General features: G+C 46.5%; 1 protein-coding gene across 1 annotated transcript in view; it reads right to left on the minus strand.

Annotated features, from left to right (window-relative positions):
- Positions 1-13,372, minus strand: part of LOC122920759 (EP-cadherin-like) — a 28,180-nt gene extending 14,808 nt beyond the window's left edge. Inside the window, 2 exon segments of the mRNA XM_044270474.1 lie at positions 11,699-11,813; positions 13,242-13,372. Of these exon segments, the coding sequence (XP_044126409.1) occupies positions 11,699-11,813; positions 13,242-13,304 (178 nt within the window). The 5' untranslated portion in view covers positions 13,305-13,372.
- Between the last annotated feature and the right edge of the window lie 5,891 nt (positions 13,373-19,263).

Consider the following 19,263-nt stretch of genomic DNA (forward strand, 5'->3'; position numbering starts at 1 on the left):
AGTGGGCAAAAACTTCAAGCCGTGTTTTTTTTTTTTGGGCTTCACAGGGAAGAAAAAAAAAAAAAAAAAATTACATTATGCAACATTGTGTTTTAATGCCACAAAATGAATGTCAATGAACAGATCTTTTCTTATCTTAAGGGCTGACAACTCAGTACAGAGCCAAGGCCATAGTCACACGATGCAGACTGCAGTTATTTTTGGGGAGTAAATAAAGAAAAATATAAACAACTTCTATACCTGTTATGGGCACAATCTGTCCAATTGCCTGAGAGCCAAGGATGGATTCATGTTGTACCTTGCCAACATTTTGTACAATATAGCGGCAAAAAAGCTGTACTTTGCAGGTACAGAAAACGAAAAACTGCGCACCATGGATGCAACGTGTTCACATAACGCCTCACATTTTACATTTTCTACAGAGCTTTAACAATCTAAGACTAGATATCCAAAAACATGCTCTAGTACAGTGCCCGGAGGGCCACAACTGGAGGCAGCCATCATTCCCAATAACTCCCCCCCCCCCCCCCCCCACACACATGCATGCTCGACTCAGCTGAGCATGTGGGCTCCATTGGAAGAGGGGAGGAAGCCACTGCCAGACTTGTTGCAGGGGGGGGATGGTGTTGGTTGACAGGGCATCTAATCTATAAAGCCAGCTTAAAGGGGTTGTCCCCCACCCAAATATTCTACAGTTTTCAAACCAGCTCCTGGATCGGAATACTTTTGTAATTACATTTAATTGAAAATTTTGTAGTCACCGAGTCATTCAATAAAATGTAACTGTATAGCGCCACCTGCTGGTTGCCATTTTTTCCAACAAATTTGTCCCCCTCCTGAGGTGCACACACACTTTGTTCCATCCTTCAAATGCAGCACAAAGGACACATCCCCGGAGATGCCAGCTTGAGATCCATTTAGCAGAGCGATTGGAGCAATGAATGTGGGGATCTCTGGATCCATACGAGGTCCAAGGAGGGTAGTAACCTTTGCTAGAAAGATTCTCATTCTGTAGGAAGTCTGAGGAGCATTTTTATTTTTCATGAATCATGGGATCACCCCTGTGTCAGTCTTCACTGTAGATCTGACATTCTATTCTTGAACAGGATAAAAAGCTGCAAGTAAGCCCTCAATAAGAGCATGTTGCAGTTTCTGCGATTGTGAGGACAACTAGAAAGAGGGTAAAATAATGCAAACTTAAACGCTGCAGTCGATAGGCCTCCACATGCTGATACGATTTGCACACTGGATGTTTTACCATCTGTGAGACGACCATTAGGATATGAGGTCACACGTATTGCACATCACGCCGCAATTTGTGGTCTGATCAGGACTGGATGCCTATAATTATACTAAATTTTCCGGAAAAAATAAAAAAGTTTGCACAATGAGTCTTGCTGTAAAACCACATTACTGTAACATAAGGGTTTCGAGCCTCAACAAAAGTCTCTGCTTACTCACCTATGACCAGTTCAGGATAGGCATAGATATCCTCCCCCAACGCTCCCAGTAAAACCAGTTACACACAGTCCTGGGCAGCCATTCACACATCACTGAGAGGAAATCACATCCTGCCGACAACCTCCTTTCATCAGATTAAAGCACAGATGCAAATGGCAGTCAGGAAATGTAAGAGGTGGGTCAAGCGTAGGACTGGCAGAAGACCAAGGTGTCCACAGTACAGGGCACCTACTCTTACTGAAGGAGCATTGGAAGGCCCCGATTCAGGTGAACGAGTCCCTCATGTTTTCTGCTGGACATGGATTCATCATCTCAAACCCTTTCCACCTTGGTCATGGCAACTACAGGAAAGACATAACCCAAGACTCAAATTGATCAAGGACCAAAACCAGGCAATGCAAGTTCAGCCTTAGAGCTCATGCATGCACCCGCTATGCAGTCCACAAATTGCACACAGCCGGTATCTGTATTTCACATTTTGCGGCTCCTATAACAGAACAGTCCTATCCTTGTCCGTAACACAGACAATAGGACGTTTTTTTTTTAGCAGAACAGACATTGAATGCACACAGAGTAACTAAAGGTTTTTTGATTTTTTTTTTGGCAGACCCACTGAAGCGAATGGTTCCTCATACGGTCCTCAAAAAAAAAAAAAAAAAATTCAAAACGTTTGTGTGCATCAGCCTAAGGCTGTAAAGTCAGGACCTCCCATTGAACATACATCACCATAAATGGTTCAATGATGGTCTAAGGTCTGCACTTCTACTGTTGGAGGTGGTCCATTACAGCCTCCCAAATGAGGTCTTGGAGGGAAAAGTGAGGCATTTTATAGCCCCCATAAATTATTATCAACGGAACCTGAAGGTCTTGGTGGGAAAGAAGAGACAATGAAGGGGGGGGTCAGCCAGTAAACCATTGTTTATAGGGAGCTCAGACTCAAGAACATCATGATCAGGTGCCTTGATCATCAACCTAAGAGAAGCTGCCGCAGGAAGTGGAAAGCACATAGTAAGGAGACATGGCAGTGACAGATACTCGAGTATGGGCGCCTTTATAATTTCACAAGTTAGTTCTCCAAATTTTCTACATGAAGGTCAATGAGCTTGTGGAGAGCATCAGGGGAGACTTCCAAGTCAAGCAATGCTCCCTGGGACAAGTATGCAGAGGAGCTCACTTCTGAGAGTAAAACCTGTCTAGTGCCACCAAGTGGTGGTAGCTTCCCTACAGTCCACATCCAACTGGTCTTGTAACATGATATTGGCCAAACCAAGAGCGTTCTCCAGAAGAAAAATTAGCAGACAGCTGTTTTGTGTTTTTTTGCACCTCATCAGTACAGCGCAGGTTGCTTGGCTAGATTAAAAGGACTTTTACATGGGGGATGGTTTGTCCTTCTGGAGAGCACCCCTTCCAGGCTAGAGAGAGTCTTAAAGGTCAATACAGAGCACCAACCTCCCACTAGGCAGTGCTACAGAGCATTTACTCTTGGAAAGGTCAGTAAGAAAGTATTGGCCAGAATTCTAACTGTGCAACCATGATGGACCCTGGAAATCTCCCCCTTCCCACAAGGCATATTAAAGACCTGATCTCCCAGACTGGATGGCCATCATGGAAGAGGTGGTCTATGCAGCCATCTCACTCAAGAACATTGAGCCGTTCAACCATGGTCAAACCAGACAAAGTAATCACCTACCTCCTGCTTGGAGTGAGAAAGGAGAACGCCAAGGTGTCTCGAACTTGGTAGTGCCCTATAATTGCTTGTACTGAGATTTTCACCCCTTTGGGCCCCATGCATACAACCATTTTTTTGATCCCCACCAGATCTGCAACGGCCAGAACCTCAAAACTCATAGGTTGTGTGTATGAGGCCTTAATGGAAGACCAATATTTTATGCAGATTAGCAGCCACATCTACCAACACTCGGCAGAGCTGGCGAGAACGTGGACAGCTGCTTTATACATACAGATGAACGTTACAAGCCTGCATGGCTGGTAATTGGATGTAGCGGATGGAAAAAGAAAACCCACAGATGGTTAAAGTAGATAGAAATGTGTTAAATATTCATAAACCGACTTCAGAGCTTTTTATCTTCTCCATTAGGTCCATGACACAGTACGCAGAGATGTCAAAGCAATAAATACATTACTGGAAAGAGTCAACATTTCTGCCTCCATGACAGACGGGAACATCGGGAACCAGTTCAGATCTGATAGAACACAATGGATCTGAGAAAGGTTCATGGCAGATGTTTATTTTTGCACTGGAACTTCTTTGTGTGCATTGCATACGTGTTGGACTTCATGTCAAGGGGGCAGGTACTAGTAGGTATCAAAATTAGATGTTTTACACTTTGCAAAAAGATAGGACGAGAGTCCCCTTCCCCCCCGAATCTCCTCTCCTGGTACTAGTTGCACGCTTCAGTGAGTGGCAAGAAGCTCATCTAGCTCAACTTGAGCATCGCAGAACAAGAACACAAGAGCCGGGACAATAGAGCTCGGCCTGCATGGAAAGGAATGAGGAATGTGTTTGGGTTATGCAACAATGCGTTGCTCAGGTCAGCAGTTAACTGTTCCACAGCAGAGGGAGAAGGACACGTAAAATGCAGAAACGGGAAGGAGACATGAAATACTCGATCATGCGCTGCTCTAGGCATAACATAGGTAAACCTTTCAGGCCGGAGGGTTTCTTTAAAAATGAACCTCACTTCTCCCGGTCCATTATAGTAAGTGGTTATTTCCACGGCCTCTGATCTGCGAGAGTGCTGGAGTCAATATAGGAGTCCTGGAAAAACCCCTTTAAAGAGGACGCGCCACCAATTACTTTTCCATGAAATCTCAACTCTGGAGCATTGTAGTACAGTTCCTCGTTTGTTCCTTCGAGAAATGGAGACTGAGAAGTGGGAATGGCGAGAGTCAGACCTGAACCGACCAAATATTGATGACTTAGGGCTCATGCACACAGCCGTTACCCTTTTTGCTGTCCACAAAACTCAGATCCCAGCCGCGTGCGTTGCGCATTTTGCAGAACAGAATGTCCGGGCCACAATAGAACAGTTGTATTCTTGTCTGTAAAGTGGACAAGAATAGGACAGGTTGTTTATTTTTTTTTGCAGATACCACAGGACAGACAGCAGTCCGTATCCGACCCGCCAGAAATTAGGACAAATAAATAAAGTGTGCACAAGCCCTTATCCCGAGGACAGGTCATCAATATAGGAGTCCTGGAAATTGGAATACCCCCTTTAATTTTGATTGAGGGTTCGGTAATAGTTTCCCTCCATGATTTTGGTCAGTGAGATGAGATCCAGAATGGTAGGACCAGCATCTCAATGCTATATTAGTCTCGTCCACAACAAAGATAATTAGAGAACGTTTGTTACGTCATCCATTGAGACCATTAAACGTGTTCCCTCCAACTGAGCAATTTCATTATGGTCCATAATCGTGCTTTCTGCAAGCAAAATTAGACAAGGTCATTAGATAACGTTTCCTGTAACACTCAGCACGGCGAGGTTATTACGCTGCTCGTTACTGCGCAACAATTCCCCAGGTTACAGATTGCAAGGTCTCCGCAGAAAGCTTCCCTCCACCATCCAAGCCAAGGAGCAGAAGAATCTAGACCTAAATATGAAGCTTTCAGCAAGACGTCAGCGCCGGGGTCTCAGAAGCAGCAATTTTCCTGTTGTACAATATGGAGGAACGGCTACTGAGTAAGGCTGTCCAACCGGTACATGATCGCATAGGACAACTCAGGTTTGAACGGTGGACGTATTGGGCAAAGTGAGAGCTCAACCAAGTTCAGCCTGTTAAAAGGGGTCTTCCAGGCTTTGTATTGATGACCTATGCTCAGGATAAGCCATTAATATCCGATTGACAACGGTCCAGCACAAATAGGGGCACCTGAAACTCAGAAAATCTGTATAATCACCCCGCTGATAATCAGGGAATATTTGCAAATGGTCATTTCTGATAACTGCCTGTGCAAAACCAGTGGTAGGGTCTATTCACACATGACAGATGTGCTACCTGATCAAGGAATGGGCCAGTCTCACATTTCTGCTGCTGCATGTGAATTCACACTTAGGGTTCTACCGACTTGAGGAGCAATAAGTCAGAACAACTCCATTATGAAGCACCACTGAGCACCCTGCCAGAAGAAGCTCCGAGACAGAGCGGAGCGGCTGCACTTCCTTATACGCTTCAAAAAAGGAAAATAAATTTAGATTTCTGAGAGGTTGCGAGATTTCACATGACAAGTGGTTCCTCTTTGCCAGTGCTTGACCTATTCTGAAATCCAGTCTCATGCCCTCCGTACTTTTGTCACTTCCATCTAATCATATGACGGCACAGAGTACAAGTGCGGGTCAAGTTTTTATACAAGGGCAGCACATCCACCTAGAAGGGACCATGTTCGGCGTGCTCCTGCACATCATGCAGGTACCCCACGCAAAGTCAGGACAACTTAGGGTTAGGCCGTGCTCACATACATTAGGTTTTTAGCTGCAGCGCTCAACCGCGACATAGGAGTCATCAGTAGACCATCACTTTTCATCTAAGGCATGCAATCTATTATGGCCGAGAACCTGACCAAACATCTTCTAGAAGAGTCCAAGCACCCCCCCCTCCAAAAAACGTTTCCATGCATGTCATTTCTAGGTGTAGCAGCCCTTTAAGACGTACATGACTTCCATTAATGGATTCTGTTCATTAATAACTCAGCTGTATTGATTTGTACAGACGCTTGATATAGACCGCCGAGAAGACCTGTATCTTACAGGACAAAGTCAGGCCCAAACGCAAACAAATAAAAATTCCTGTATATGAATACTGAATCATATCGCGATATGTTCATTATTCGTGGCATCTACTGTAAAGCAATCAAACCCCCCCCCCCCCCCCCAGCACCACAGGTCTTCACGCCTGTAGTAATTGGCTGTTTTTCCACCGCCTGTCAGGCCTGAGCCGATTGTCGGTGGGGTTTACCAGCTGTAATGAGACCCAAATGATTGTTTATGGAGCAGGAATACCAACTGTCAAAACACATTAAGGGTAAAGGCGGGAACATTAGTCAGCGCAAGACCCAACACAAGTGACGGAGCAGATTCATGGACACCCAACAGCGCGAGGATTTTGCACATCATGTACAAGAGATCTTGAAAAGGTCAACCTCTTAGCAGATTATGTGAAGCCATTTGACTTGGCCATCAGTGGAGAAAACTTGCCAAAATCCTGTGGGGGACAATCCCCTAAGAAAGTCCACCAGGAGCCATTTCCATGCAAAGTTTCGCTTTAAAAAGATGCCATCCCAGCATCCTCCAGGGGTCGATATTAAAGGGGTCCTCTTACTTCAGTAAATGCAAGCCACTTACTAATGTATTGTGATTCTCCATATTGCCTCCTTTGATGGCTGGATTCATTTTTCCATTGCATTATACACTGCTCAGTTCCATGGTTACGACCACCCTGCAATCCAGCAGCGGTGGTCGTGCTTGCACACTATAGTAAAAAGGCACTAGCTTAAGTGTACTCCCACTTTTTCATTTAATGTGCAAGCACGACCACTACTGGTAAATTGCAAGGTGGTCGTAACCACGGAAACTGTGTATAATCAAAAAATGAATCCAGCCAGCAAAGGAAGCAATATGGACAATCACAATACATTACAAAGTGCCTTGTATTAACTTCCTCTACATGATAAATGCCATTTGCTGAAATGAGGGGGACTCCTTCAAGTCATTGGCCAAGCGGCTGGTCCCAAAATATAACCCACTGGTCATGCCAGCTTGTGAAATAACCAGCAATGGCCATCTCCCCCCTCCCAGTCAGTTATAATAGAAGCGACTACAGTGTCATGTATGCAGATGGAGGGCTGCAGAGCAGGGATCGCCATGTCGCAGTGTACACAGTGCAGTCAGCCGCATGAATACTAACGACACCGATACCTGATCCGCTGCCGAGGAGGAGCGTGTTTGAACAGGTGAAGCCGTAGGGATGGGGAGGGTGCAATGCTCTGCGAGCACAAAAGATGCCAAATGCAACATAAACATGGCGCAAGCAGAAAGAAAAATAAAATATCCTAAAAACTAAGAGGGCAGGAGGCGAAGCTGCCAATAAATCTCAATATTAATGCACACACTAATAAAGGTGACTCACTGGGGCATAATAACGGATCACATAGCTGCGATAAGCAAAACATACAAAAATATATGCCTTGATTAGATTAGGAACGGAGCGCACAGCCCATTACAATAACCCAGGACCGTGCAGAGCACTTAGACGGCGGCGAACGCCCGACCACAGCGAACCATTAACCAAGCATCAGATCTGCAAATCAATTGGCCTTTTTGAAGAGGAAACAAAACAACAAAATCAGCACAAAAAGCCGACAGGAGTCCGTAGACTAAGAGGATCCTGCAGGACATTACCTGAGGCGTCTCAGCAAGACCTCCCGAGGATCCAGGTCCAGTGGTGGTGGGAGAATACAGTTTTTTTCCCATTGGAATAGTCATACTGGACAATCAGATGTGCTCTGCGTTCAACAGGTGACCTACCACCGTGACCCAATCATAGGCTGCAGGACCTAAAAATCACAACAGAGGTGCATGCCCCCCCCAATAACGGGAAACCGTTCACCACCTCAGGTCTAGTACCAGCCATAACACGGCAAGAGGTGCCCATAATTGTCTGGAACTGACAACCCAGAAGGTTCTCACCCTCTCTTCTTTTTGTAGACCACATTCACCATCTACACCCACAGGACGTAGATAAGAGTTGCCGGAGCCGGTCTCCTAGTCTACAGGCCTTGACAGATGACCTTGAAGATACAAACCAGGACCATTCAGGACAAATCTTCTCTTGCCTTAGTAGCGGTCAAATAGTTTCCTGGACGCTGCAGTGGAGGTATACAGCGGCACCTCTCACCCGCGGGCCGCCGTTACAAAAACATATGCAGTACAATGTTTAATAGATGCTTCTGAGGAATAGAGCAGACGGCTCTACACGAAAAAGGTGTGGGGGGGGGGGGTTAAAAAAAAGTCAATTTAAAAAACAAAAAACACACTGCTACTGATCAGGGGTGACCTTTGACATATGCGCTGGGGGTTCTGTGAATATGGCACCCAGAATGTGCAGTGTCAGGGTGCGGTCACTTGTACCATTTTTTAAGTCAAAATTGGAGCAGAGGAGAGGGTGAAAACCCCCACACTGGCATCAAACCTGAACCTCAGCGTTACACGATTCACTCTACAGTTGCCATATGCACCAGGAAAGCTCCCCTAATGGCCCGTTACCCAGTGCAATGCATTGCCCAGCTTGGGTGGAGTTGCCCTTTAAGGGCTCTCATCAGCCCACTATCATAAGGCGCTACCGGTGCCAAACACATTCTAGGACGATCATGTGCAGCCCGCGGGTCCGTTCCTCTGAACTCCTCATGCACCTGGGCAAGAAGAACAATGACCCTGTTGTTAAACCCCAAGAAGAGCCGAAAACACAACGTGAGTTTCACTGGAGTTTCAGTTACAGTCGGAGGCATTAGCAGCAGAGGAGTCCTGTACACACAAGACACAAAGGGACACAGTAATGACCACCATCAGAAGCTATTCACACCAACAGGAGGATGGCCGGTACCCACAGAGGGGTGGGGGGGATGGGAACAAGACCTACACAGGACAATGGCTTCCAGGAACTATCCGCACGGCTATTAACACTTCAAAAGGAAGGGACCATTCACAGGGATTTACAAGATGCAAAGAGGGAGACCCCGGGCAGCAGACCTCTGCCCCATGCACCGTTAGGTCGGGGGTAGACCGTGGCTATGCGCTGAAGTAGTTTTTATATTTCCCAGATACCAGCTAGACCTGAAAACTGCAACCCTCCAGCTGTTGTAAAACTACTACAACTCCCACCATGCCCTGCTGTAGGCTGTCTGGAAGTTGGAGTTTTGCAACAGCTGGAGGGGCCACAAGTTGGGCATCCCTGCCCGGAGAATGAGGACCTACCCCTGGGATACAGATGCAGTCTGCACAAACTGGGGGTCTAAAAGCCCTAATCCCTTAATATGAGGGGCTTAGAGGTCTACATAGTGGATTATTAGTATTTGCTTGTCCCTTTCCCTATACCTCACCTCTGCCCCCGACATGGAAGGTACACATGACCACGCAAGGACGTCTGCGTCCATATAGTTGCAGATCGGCTCCAATAGTCTGCGAGTTGTGCACCCCCGATACAGGGCGTCACGCTGCGCAGTTGCTCTCAGATGGAAAGTCTTAAAAGAGGGGCCGTGTCACTTCATATGGCGACCATGTAGGGAAAGTTAATACAAAACCCTTACTAATGTATTGCGATTATCCATATTGCCTCCTTTGCTGGATAGGCTCATTTTTCTGCAGTGCAGAAACAAGGAGGTCGCGCTTGCACACTATAGGAAAAAGCGCCGGCCTCTCTGGTGGCCGGGACCGTGGGAACACACAGGCACGCATGCGCAGCAGCTCCCATCTGTGCTGCAGCGGTGGCCGGAGCCTCTGGAAACGAGCCGTGTATAATGTGATGGAAACTAAATCCAGCCGGCAAAGGAAGCAATATGGAGAATCACAATACATCAGTAAGTACCTTGTAGTAACTGTCTCTACATGAAAAAAGCCATTTGCTGTAGTGAGAGGACCCCTTTAATTGATTCTCCCTCCCCCACAATATTATGTATTAACAGGAAATATGGACAGGGGTGGTCTTGATAGGACCCCTTTAATCTAGCCTGTATTATACCGCCTGATTTTTCAGCAGATGAAAGCTAGTTAGTGATCTGGCGGTGTTATACTGCCACCGACTGCCCTATGAATGAGCAATTCAAATCTTTTGACATGTTAAATTATTGTTTGCAGGCGGCAGATCTCGGTGTCTAATCATGATCTGCCGGCAAACCACTATACGGCGTGGGGACACGCGGTGGCATAGCGATCGCCCATCCCTATACTGAGGAGACAGTTTCCTCCACTAGCGAGCAGGAGACAGTCTCCTCCACTAGCGAGCAGGAGCGCCCCCCTCGGGCTGTGTAATACAGCATGGGCAGATAAGCCTTGCCCCCTCCGCTACACTAACATACTTGTAGCACAGGGTTGCCTATTGTATGCAGCATGTGAAAGGGGCTGCAGCCCAAATAAAATATATTGCATTCCCAAACAATGATAAGATAAGGTCTGTGCAAACAGCCCACAAGGCCAGAGACTCCCCACCCGACCCTGTAGGAATGTGGTGCGGACCCTCAGGAATTCCATTTTATTTATATAAAAGATACACCAGAAGCCGATACCGGATGTGACAACCTGGAAGGAGCCGGGATAAAGTATCAGGCAGGGGAACAAGAGACAACAGAAACTAGGTGACAAAACATCTGCTTATAAAGGAAGCAACGGAGAAGAAAAGGGCTGGCAGGTAACCCGACCCACGGTGTGCTCAGGGGGGATGGGTGTGAGCCACGCAGGTTGTAATGCCTTCTAGTCAATGGTGAGAAGACGACCCACAATGCATCACTCCGATATTTAAAAAATTCCCCAAATGCTCAGGAAGAGTCAAGGTGCATCGCTGTGCATTGACTAGAGCGCCGATCGCATGCCATAGAGCGGTGCTGGACTGCAGCCACTCTGCCCATTAATAAGCCATTCAAGGAACCCGACGTCAGGGGAGGAAATAATTAAAAACCTCTTAAAGACGTGTGTGGAGCTGGAGATCGGAGACCATAGATCCCACCGAGCCAGAGCTGTAATTAGGTGGACATTTAAATCTGCCCATCGCTGTTTGGTGGGAGATAACGCGCTACGATGAAAAAAAACAAAAACTGTGCATAATTCAAACCCATCCAACCGTGAGGGACGGCCGCAGATACAAGTACAAGACCGTCACTGAATTATTAAAGGCTACAAGCGGTGAATGAGCCCAGATTACTAGGACGCACCACAATGCAGACGCAGCATTTCAGGAGGCGGACATGTAAACAGGTACAGCAAGGAAAGTGTTAACACATTACACCATCCGAGAAAACCAGCACCAAAATAGGACCACTCATTAACTCCTGCGCTGCCACAGACCTTGTGCAATTAGCGCCCAGGGCTTGGCTAAAGATTAACTCCAAGGAAAGAAGAAAACAGGGGAAGGGGCAGTGCACCGAGCGGAAGGGGTGCACTTCAACCCGGGGGGGGGGGGGGGGGGGGGGGGGGACGGAACTTGGCCATAGGCCACCACGACTTACCTGTTCCAAGCTTCTTATCCTTCTTCAGTTCCCTACGGTTCACGGCAAAGATATACTCGTGGGAAGAGAAGCCAGGCTGACACGCCGAAGAGCTGGCACTCACAGAGACCAAGACCTGGGGGGGGGAAGGCACAACGATTAGAGATATAAAACACTGATGTGCCGCCTAAGGCCTCATGCACACGACCGTTTTATTCCGCGTCCGTTGAACCGTTTTGCGTGATTTTCTGCAGACCCATTGATTTTTAACGGGTCCGTTGAAAACTCGGCTAATGCACTGTTTACCATCCGCATCCGTGATTCCAGTCCGTCCAAAAAATATAACCTGTCCTATTTTCGCATAAAACGGTTTGCGGACCCATTCAAGTCAATGGGACCGCTAAAAAAAGGGGAGGCACACAAGATGGTCATCTGCGCATCCGTGTTTTTCCTATCATTTGCATGGCAATTTATTTATTTTTTTTACTTTCCTTTATGTCTGGTTGCCCTCCGAAAATAAAGGAAGACACACGGAAACGGACCAGAACCCCATTTTGCGGAACGGAACACAACAACGGTCGTGTGCATGAGGCCTAAGGCCCACCACCGGAGTTAGCAGATTGCACACAGACCCATTCACGTCTATGGGTCCAGAACCATAGGTTATCCATCAAGTTAGAGAACATGTCGAAATCCGGTACCATATTGTCACATGGCGGGACGGGAGTAACTTCTTATTCCCATCATGTGACAATATGGACCGGATTTCAACATGTTCTATAACCTATGGTGTGTGGACCCATATTACACATGGAAGGAAGATGGGGGTATACAGACTGCAATACGGAAAAACACCAAGGGGGAGACAAGAATATATAATATGTTCTATGGGAATATTATATATATATAATATATATATATATATATATATATATATATATATATATATATATATATATATATATATATATATATATATATATATATATATACATATATATACATACACACTTTATACATTAAACACAAGAATTTATAATGTTTTATGGGAATAATATATACACACACTTATACAATATAGTATAATATATACTTTATATTTGACTTTTATACATTATATAAACAAAGATATTTTTTTATTGGGAGGGGTTCAAATCAAATCTAAAGTTTAACACTCAAGTGGGAAAAAATAAATAAAATCATACACATTTAAAAAGCCACCCCTACAACATATAGGATTAATAGAGCAGGAAGGGGATTAGCCGTGTGACCCCCAAAAGGGAGAATCAGAGAGCCCCCCACAGTGGGTGAAGGGATATCTAATCCACTCCTATGGAATATATGGGGGGGGGGGGGGAACTACAAGGGTAAGGGCAAATTACACCCCCTAGGGGGGCTACAGATAGAGACACAAACGCAATCTCCTCAGACGGATTAATAACCCAGAATGGACACGAGGGGAGATTTACACCCGAAACCCGCAACGAACTAGAACGTGTGACCGAAGCAAGCAGCGGGCGAGACAGCACGAACACCCGAAATAAAAAAAAAAGGGGTTACCTACCTGTAAAGTGCAAAGCAAAGCCCACAGGCGCAAGGCCGGGCAGGGTAACTTGTGGCCCCCCATGTGCAGCAGTCAGGAGCCGCTCGGTGTCCCACAGCCTGCAGCTCGCTCTTTACTCGCTGTAACTCTGAATCAGGCGCAGGTGAGCCCGGCAGCTGTGACGTAGGCAGGTGAACGCTCTGATTGGCCGAGCGGGACGTCAATCACCCCTGGACCCTCTGCCCGCCTCTGGGTGTGAGGACCACGTGACCCCTTGAAGGTCGGACTCGCGTCTTGTGAGGAGATCTGGCGGCGGCGTCTCCTCAGACAGTCACAAAGTTTCATCTGTCCCCAGGAAAGTTGGGGGAACGCAAATATGGCCGCCTAAGGGGTGGTCACCAGTAAACAGTGGCAAAAATACCCCTCTATTTTCACAAAGTGGGATTTTTATAAGGTTTTCTGGGCCAAAATCCCTGTAAAATCCATTTTGTTTTCCGTGAAAAATCTGCACCGCCGTTTGTACGGGAGCGGAATTTTCTGCTGCAGATTTGAAATCCATGTGAGGTCGCTTTGCCTGTGTTCACACAGCGGCGTTTAGCCACGGATTTCTGTGCGGATTCCTGCCGATGCCGCCTTCCATTGTTTTTAATGGCCGTTTGTACTGTAGGTTATTTGTGTGCGGTTTTCCGGACACGTCCGGTTTTTGGTGCGGACAGAAGTCTGCTGGTGGATGCGATCAGTTCACGAGCAGTGTTGAGCGAACTTGTGTTTTAAGTTCTCGGCTTATCGAAGAATCGCGTTATGGATTCCGCTACAGCCATAAGTTACGGTCTGTGGTAGCGGAATCCATAACGCGATTCTTCGATAACCCGACGCCGAACTTAAAACACAAGTTCGCTCAACACTATTCACGAGCAGGTCCACGTCACCAAAACCGCGCCGTGCGAACACGAGCTTATTGAAGCGGATTACCAGGCGGACCGCTACGGCGTATTAATCGGCATCTAAAATAAAAAATCGCCTGAATATAGTCCCCGGGGGTCGGACTGCACAGTGACCACCCAGCTTTCCTAGGATCAGATACACCCAAGAAACGGCTGAATAGTTGTTTTTTGTTGACAGTTTGGCAGAAATTAGATTTTTTTATCATAGGAACTCATTTTTAAATTTTTTTTAGGTGATGGAGAAATCGGACAATACGGAGCGCGGGATCCACATATGGAGGTACGTGGTGTGATCGGGGGTGCAGATTCTACAGCCTAATTTAGGGCTTGTTCACGCAACCGAATGTATTTTGCAGTCTGCAAAAAAACAGATCCGCAAAAAATACGGATGACGTCCGTGTGCATTCCATATTTTGCGGAATGGAACAGCTGGCCCCTAATAGAACAGTCCTATCCTTGTCCGTAATGCGGACAGTAATAGGACATGTTCTATTTTTTTCCGCAGAACGTAAATGCGGACATACAGAAACGGAATGCACACGGAGTACCTTCCATTTTTTTTGCGGACCCATTCAAAAAAAACGGACACGGAAAGAAAATATGTTCGTGTGCATGAGCCCTAAGGCTGCATTTACACGACCGTATGTATTTTCCGGTCCGCAAAATGTGGATCTGCAAAAATTACGGATGACATGGGTGTTGCATCCATTTTTATTGCGCATCTATTGTAACAATGCCTATCCTTGTCCGCAAAATGGACAAGAATAGGACCTGCTTTATATTTTTTGCGGGGTCACGGAACGGACATACGGATGCGGACCCATTGAAAGGAATAAGCCATCATCCATTCTGCAAAAAAAAACAAAAAACGGAACGGACACGGAAACAAAATACGTTAGTGTGCATGTAGCCTTAGGGCTTATGCACATGAACATATTTTATTTCCGTGTCCGTTCCGTTTTTTCTGTGGACCGTATGCAGAACCATTAATTTCAATGGGTCCGCAAAAAAAACAACCCAGAAGTTAGGGCTCGGCAAAAAAACGGATCTGCAAAAAACACAGATAACGTCCGCGTGCTTTCAGTATTTTGCGGAACAGAACAGTCCGGCCCCTAAAAGAACAGTCCTATCCTTGTCCGTAATGCGGACAATAATAGGACATGTTCTATTTTTTTGCAGAACGGAAATACGGACATATGGAAACGGAATGTTTACGGAGTACCTTCTGTTTTTTTTTTGTGGAGGACCCATTTAAATGAATGATTCCACATACGGTCTGCCCCCAAAAAATGGAGCGGTCACGGAAAGAAAATACGTTCATGTGTATGAGCCCTTACTCCGTATGCATTCCGTTTCCGTGTGTCCGTATTTCCGTTCCGCAAAAAAATAGAACATGTCCTATTATTGGCCGCATTACGGACAAGGATAGTACTGTTCTATTAGGGTCCGGCTGTTCCGTTCTGCAAAATACGGAATGTACACAGACGTCATCCGTTTTTTTTTTTTTTTGCAGATCGCAAAATACATACGTTCATGTGCTTAACCCAGCAAATATGCAGAGAATCGTCCGGACTAAAACCGATACACGCAGCAGCGAGTGTCCATCCGATTCTCGGCATATTTGCCGGGTTGCGGCCGGATACAGGGCACCCGTGTGCTATCTTAGTAAACCTCCGGGGGGCAATGTGCGCTCCTGCCGGTCTCCCTGCTTATGCGGCCCATTCATACATTTCACAACCCGTACTCCGTACACCGCTGAGCTTTAGGCGCACAGTGAATGGTGCTCTTTAGGGAGGAAAAAGTATAATAAAAACACAAAATAATTAATAAAGTATATTAGAAAAACGTTTATTGGGGACAGCTTATTAAAATTTGATTTAACACCAAGGTTTAGTTACTCTTTAAAGGGGTCCTCTCACTTCGGTAAGTGGCATTTATCATGTGGAGAAAGTTAATACAAGGCACTTACTAATGTATTGGTATTATCCATTTTGCCTCCTTTGCTGGCTGGATTCATTTTTACATCACATTATACACTGCTCGTTTCCATGGATTACGACCACCCTGCAGTGGTGGTCGTACTTGCACACTATAGGAAATAGCGTCAGCCTCTCTGGTGTCCGGGACCATGGGAGCGCACATAGACTAGTGCTTTTTACTGTAATGTGCAAGCACGACCACCACTGATGGACTGCAGGGTGGTCGTAACCATGGAAACGAGCAGTGTATAATGTGATGGAAAAATGAATCCAGCCAGCAAAGGAATCACAATACATTAGTAAGTGCCTTGTATTAACTTTCTCCACATGATAAATGCCACTTACCGAAGTGAGAGGACCCCTTTAAAGAGTAAATAAACCTTTGTGTTAAATCAAATTTTAATAAGCTGTCCCCAATAAACGTTTTTCTAATATACTTTAGAGGACCCCTTTAAGGGCTTATGCACATGAACGCATTTTCTTTCCATGTCCGTTCCTATTTTCTTTAAGGACCGTATGCGGAACCATTCATTTCAATGGGTTCGCAAAAAAAAAAAAACAGGAGTTACTCCGTGTGCATTCCGTTTCCGTATGTCCGTATTTCCGTTCCGCAAAAAAATAGAACATGTCCTATTATTGTCCGCATTACGGACAAGGATAGGACTGTTCTATTAGGGGCCGGCCGTTCCGTTCCGCAAAATACGGAATGCACACAGACATCATCCGTATTTTATTGTGGATCTGTTTTTTGCGGACCGCAAAATACATACGGTTTTGTGCATGATCCCTAAGTCTCAGAAAACCCTTTTGATGGGACTGGTGGGCATTCAGGCAGCGCCCAGCAATGCCGGACCCAGGGAAACGCTCTAAAACGCTTGTGTGACACTGGCCTAAGAAATGCAATGCACTTACTAAAGCGGAGTCAGGTCCACTAGAAATCTTCATGTACAGGGCAGAGCCGCGTGCTGGGGGTTATATGGGGGCAGGCACAGTCCCCGCGCTTCAGTGGTGCAGAGCTGTAGGCTTCTACAGGGGAGTATCTCAGTAGGGGCTCATGCACACGAACATGTGCCGCACGTGCTGTGCATTGGGGACTAGGGATGAGCGAACTTCTGTTCTCAAGTTCGACGTACAAGGCTCCGTTATGGATTCCGCCACCACGGACCATAAGTTATTCTTAGAGAACCCGAACCTTGTACGCCGAACTTGAAAACAGAAGTTCACTCAACACTATTGGGAACCGCAAATTGCATCCGTCAGCGCAGGGAACAAAGACAGACGCAGTCAACTTGAATGGGTCTGTGATCCGTCTGCACCGCAAAAAATATAGCTGCTTCTATTTTTTTGTAGATTGAAATGCCACAAAAGTGCTCTGTAGTGCTTCCGTGGCCTTCCGCTCCGTGATAATGGGTCCGCATCTGTGACACGGTGCACACATGGCCGGTGCCCATATATTGTGGACTAGCTGTTTGTGAGACGCAACACAGGCACGGCCGACGCACGGTCGTGTGCATGAGCCCTATGTCTCTCGGGCGACACTGCTCGCAGCAGCCAGGTTCGCTGAGTAGCGGTGATCCCATTCATTTCGCTATTCAGCGAACCTAGTTTCTCTGCAGAATACGATTTGGGGACGGTTCATGCACTTGGGATGATGCCGGTCGGCTATATGGACTCCATGGCCACATGAGGTCGCCCATAATAAAGTTTCCATGATCTGCTATATAGAAATGTCAGCTCTGGCTCATAGAGGGTCCACCGTGGGGTCCCGCCGACCACGTAAGGTGTATGGACAGCCCCGGTTTATTTCCAGATTGTTGGCACAGTCTTGTGTGCAGATCAGACGTTTCCCATCCAGGAGTAGTGAAAATGAGCGAGGAACATAAAGCAATCATGTGGACGTGTGCCGCAAGATGCAAGTGTCAACCATAAATTCTAACTGGTTAGAGGTGGGACATTTGGGCTACAGAGGTTTATATAGATTTATTGAATGTCTGTAATTCTCAGCAGATTTGCCGGGTAGCGGCCAGATCTCTGCCGGAACCCATTATAGTCAAGGCGGTTATTTTCCAGCAATGCGGTATCCGGAGAACTCCAGTGCAGAACAGCCGGAGTTCCCGTGCCGCAGATGTGAAACTAATCTTAGGCTCCTTTCACACGGGCGAGTGAGGCGAACGCATTGCACCCGCACTGAATCCGGACCCATTCACTTCAATGGGGCTGTGCAGATGAGCAGTGATTTTCACGAATCACTTGTGCTTTGCGTGAAAATCGCAGCATGTTCTATATTGTGCGTTTTTCACACAACGCAGGCCCCATAGAAGTGAATGGGGCTGCATGAAAATCGCAAGCAAGTGCGGATGTGGTGCGATTTTTATTCATGGTTGCTAGGAGACGATCGGGATGGGGACCCGATCTTTATTATTTTCCCTTATAACATGGTTATAAGGGAAAATAATAGCATTCTTAATACAGATTAGAGTAAATTAGAGATGGAGGAGTTAAAAAATAATTAAACTCACCTCATCCACTTGTTCGCGCAGCCCGGCTTGTCTTCTTTCTTCTTCTTTGATGACCTGGGAGGAAAAGGACCTTTGGTGACATCACTGCGCTCATCACATGGTCCATCACCATGGTGATTGACCATGTGATGAGCGCAGTGATGTCACCAAAGGTCCTTTTCCTCCCAGGTCATCAAAGAAGAAGAAAGAAGAGGCAAGCCGGGCTGCGCAAACAAGTGGATGAGGTGAGTTTAATTATTTCTTTTGCGCATTTTCCCGTGACGCACCCGCATCCTATCCGGTCCTCACGCGCGACGCCTGTGTGAAAGAGGCCTTAGGGTAGGTCATCAATATGAAATTGGTAGGGGTCTAACCAGGGCCGTCTTTAATATTGATCACACCCATTCACTTGAATGGGTCCGCGATCCTTCCGTTCCGCAAAAAGATAGAGCAAGTTCTATCTTTTTGCGGTGCGGAAGCATGGAACGGAACCCCAGAAACCACTCCGTAGTGCTTCCGTAGTGTTCCGTGCTTCTGTTCCGCATCTCCGGATTTGCTGACCCATTGAAGTGAATGGGTCTGCATCCGCGAAGCGGAATGGCCACGGAACTGTGCCCGTGTA

This window comes from Bufo gargarizans, chromosome 10 (assembly GCF_014858855.1).
Source record: "Bufo gargarizans isolate SCDJY-AF-19 chromosome 10, ASM1485885v1, whole genome shotgun sequence".
NCBI classification, from domain to species: domain Eukaryota; kingdom Metazoa; phylum Chordata; class Amphibia; order Anura; family Bufonidae; genus Bufo; species Bufo gargarizans.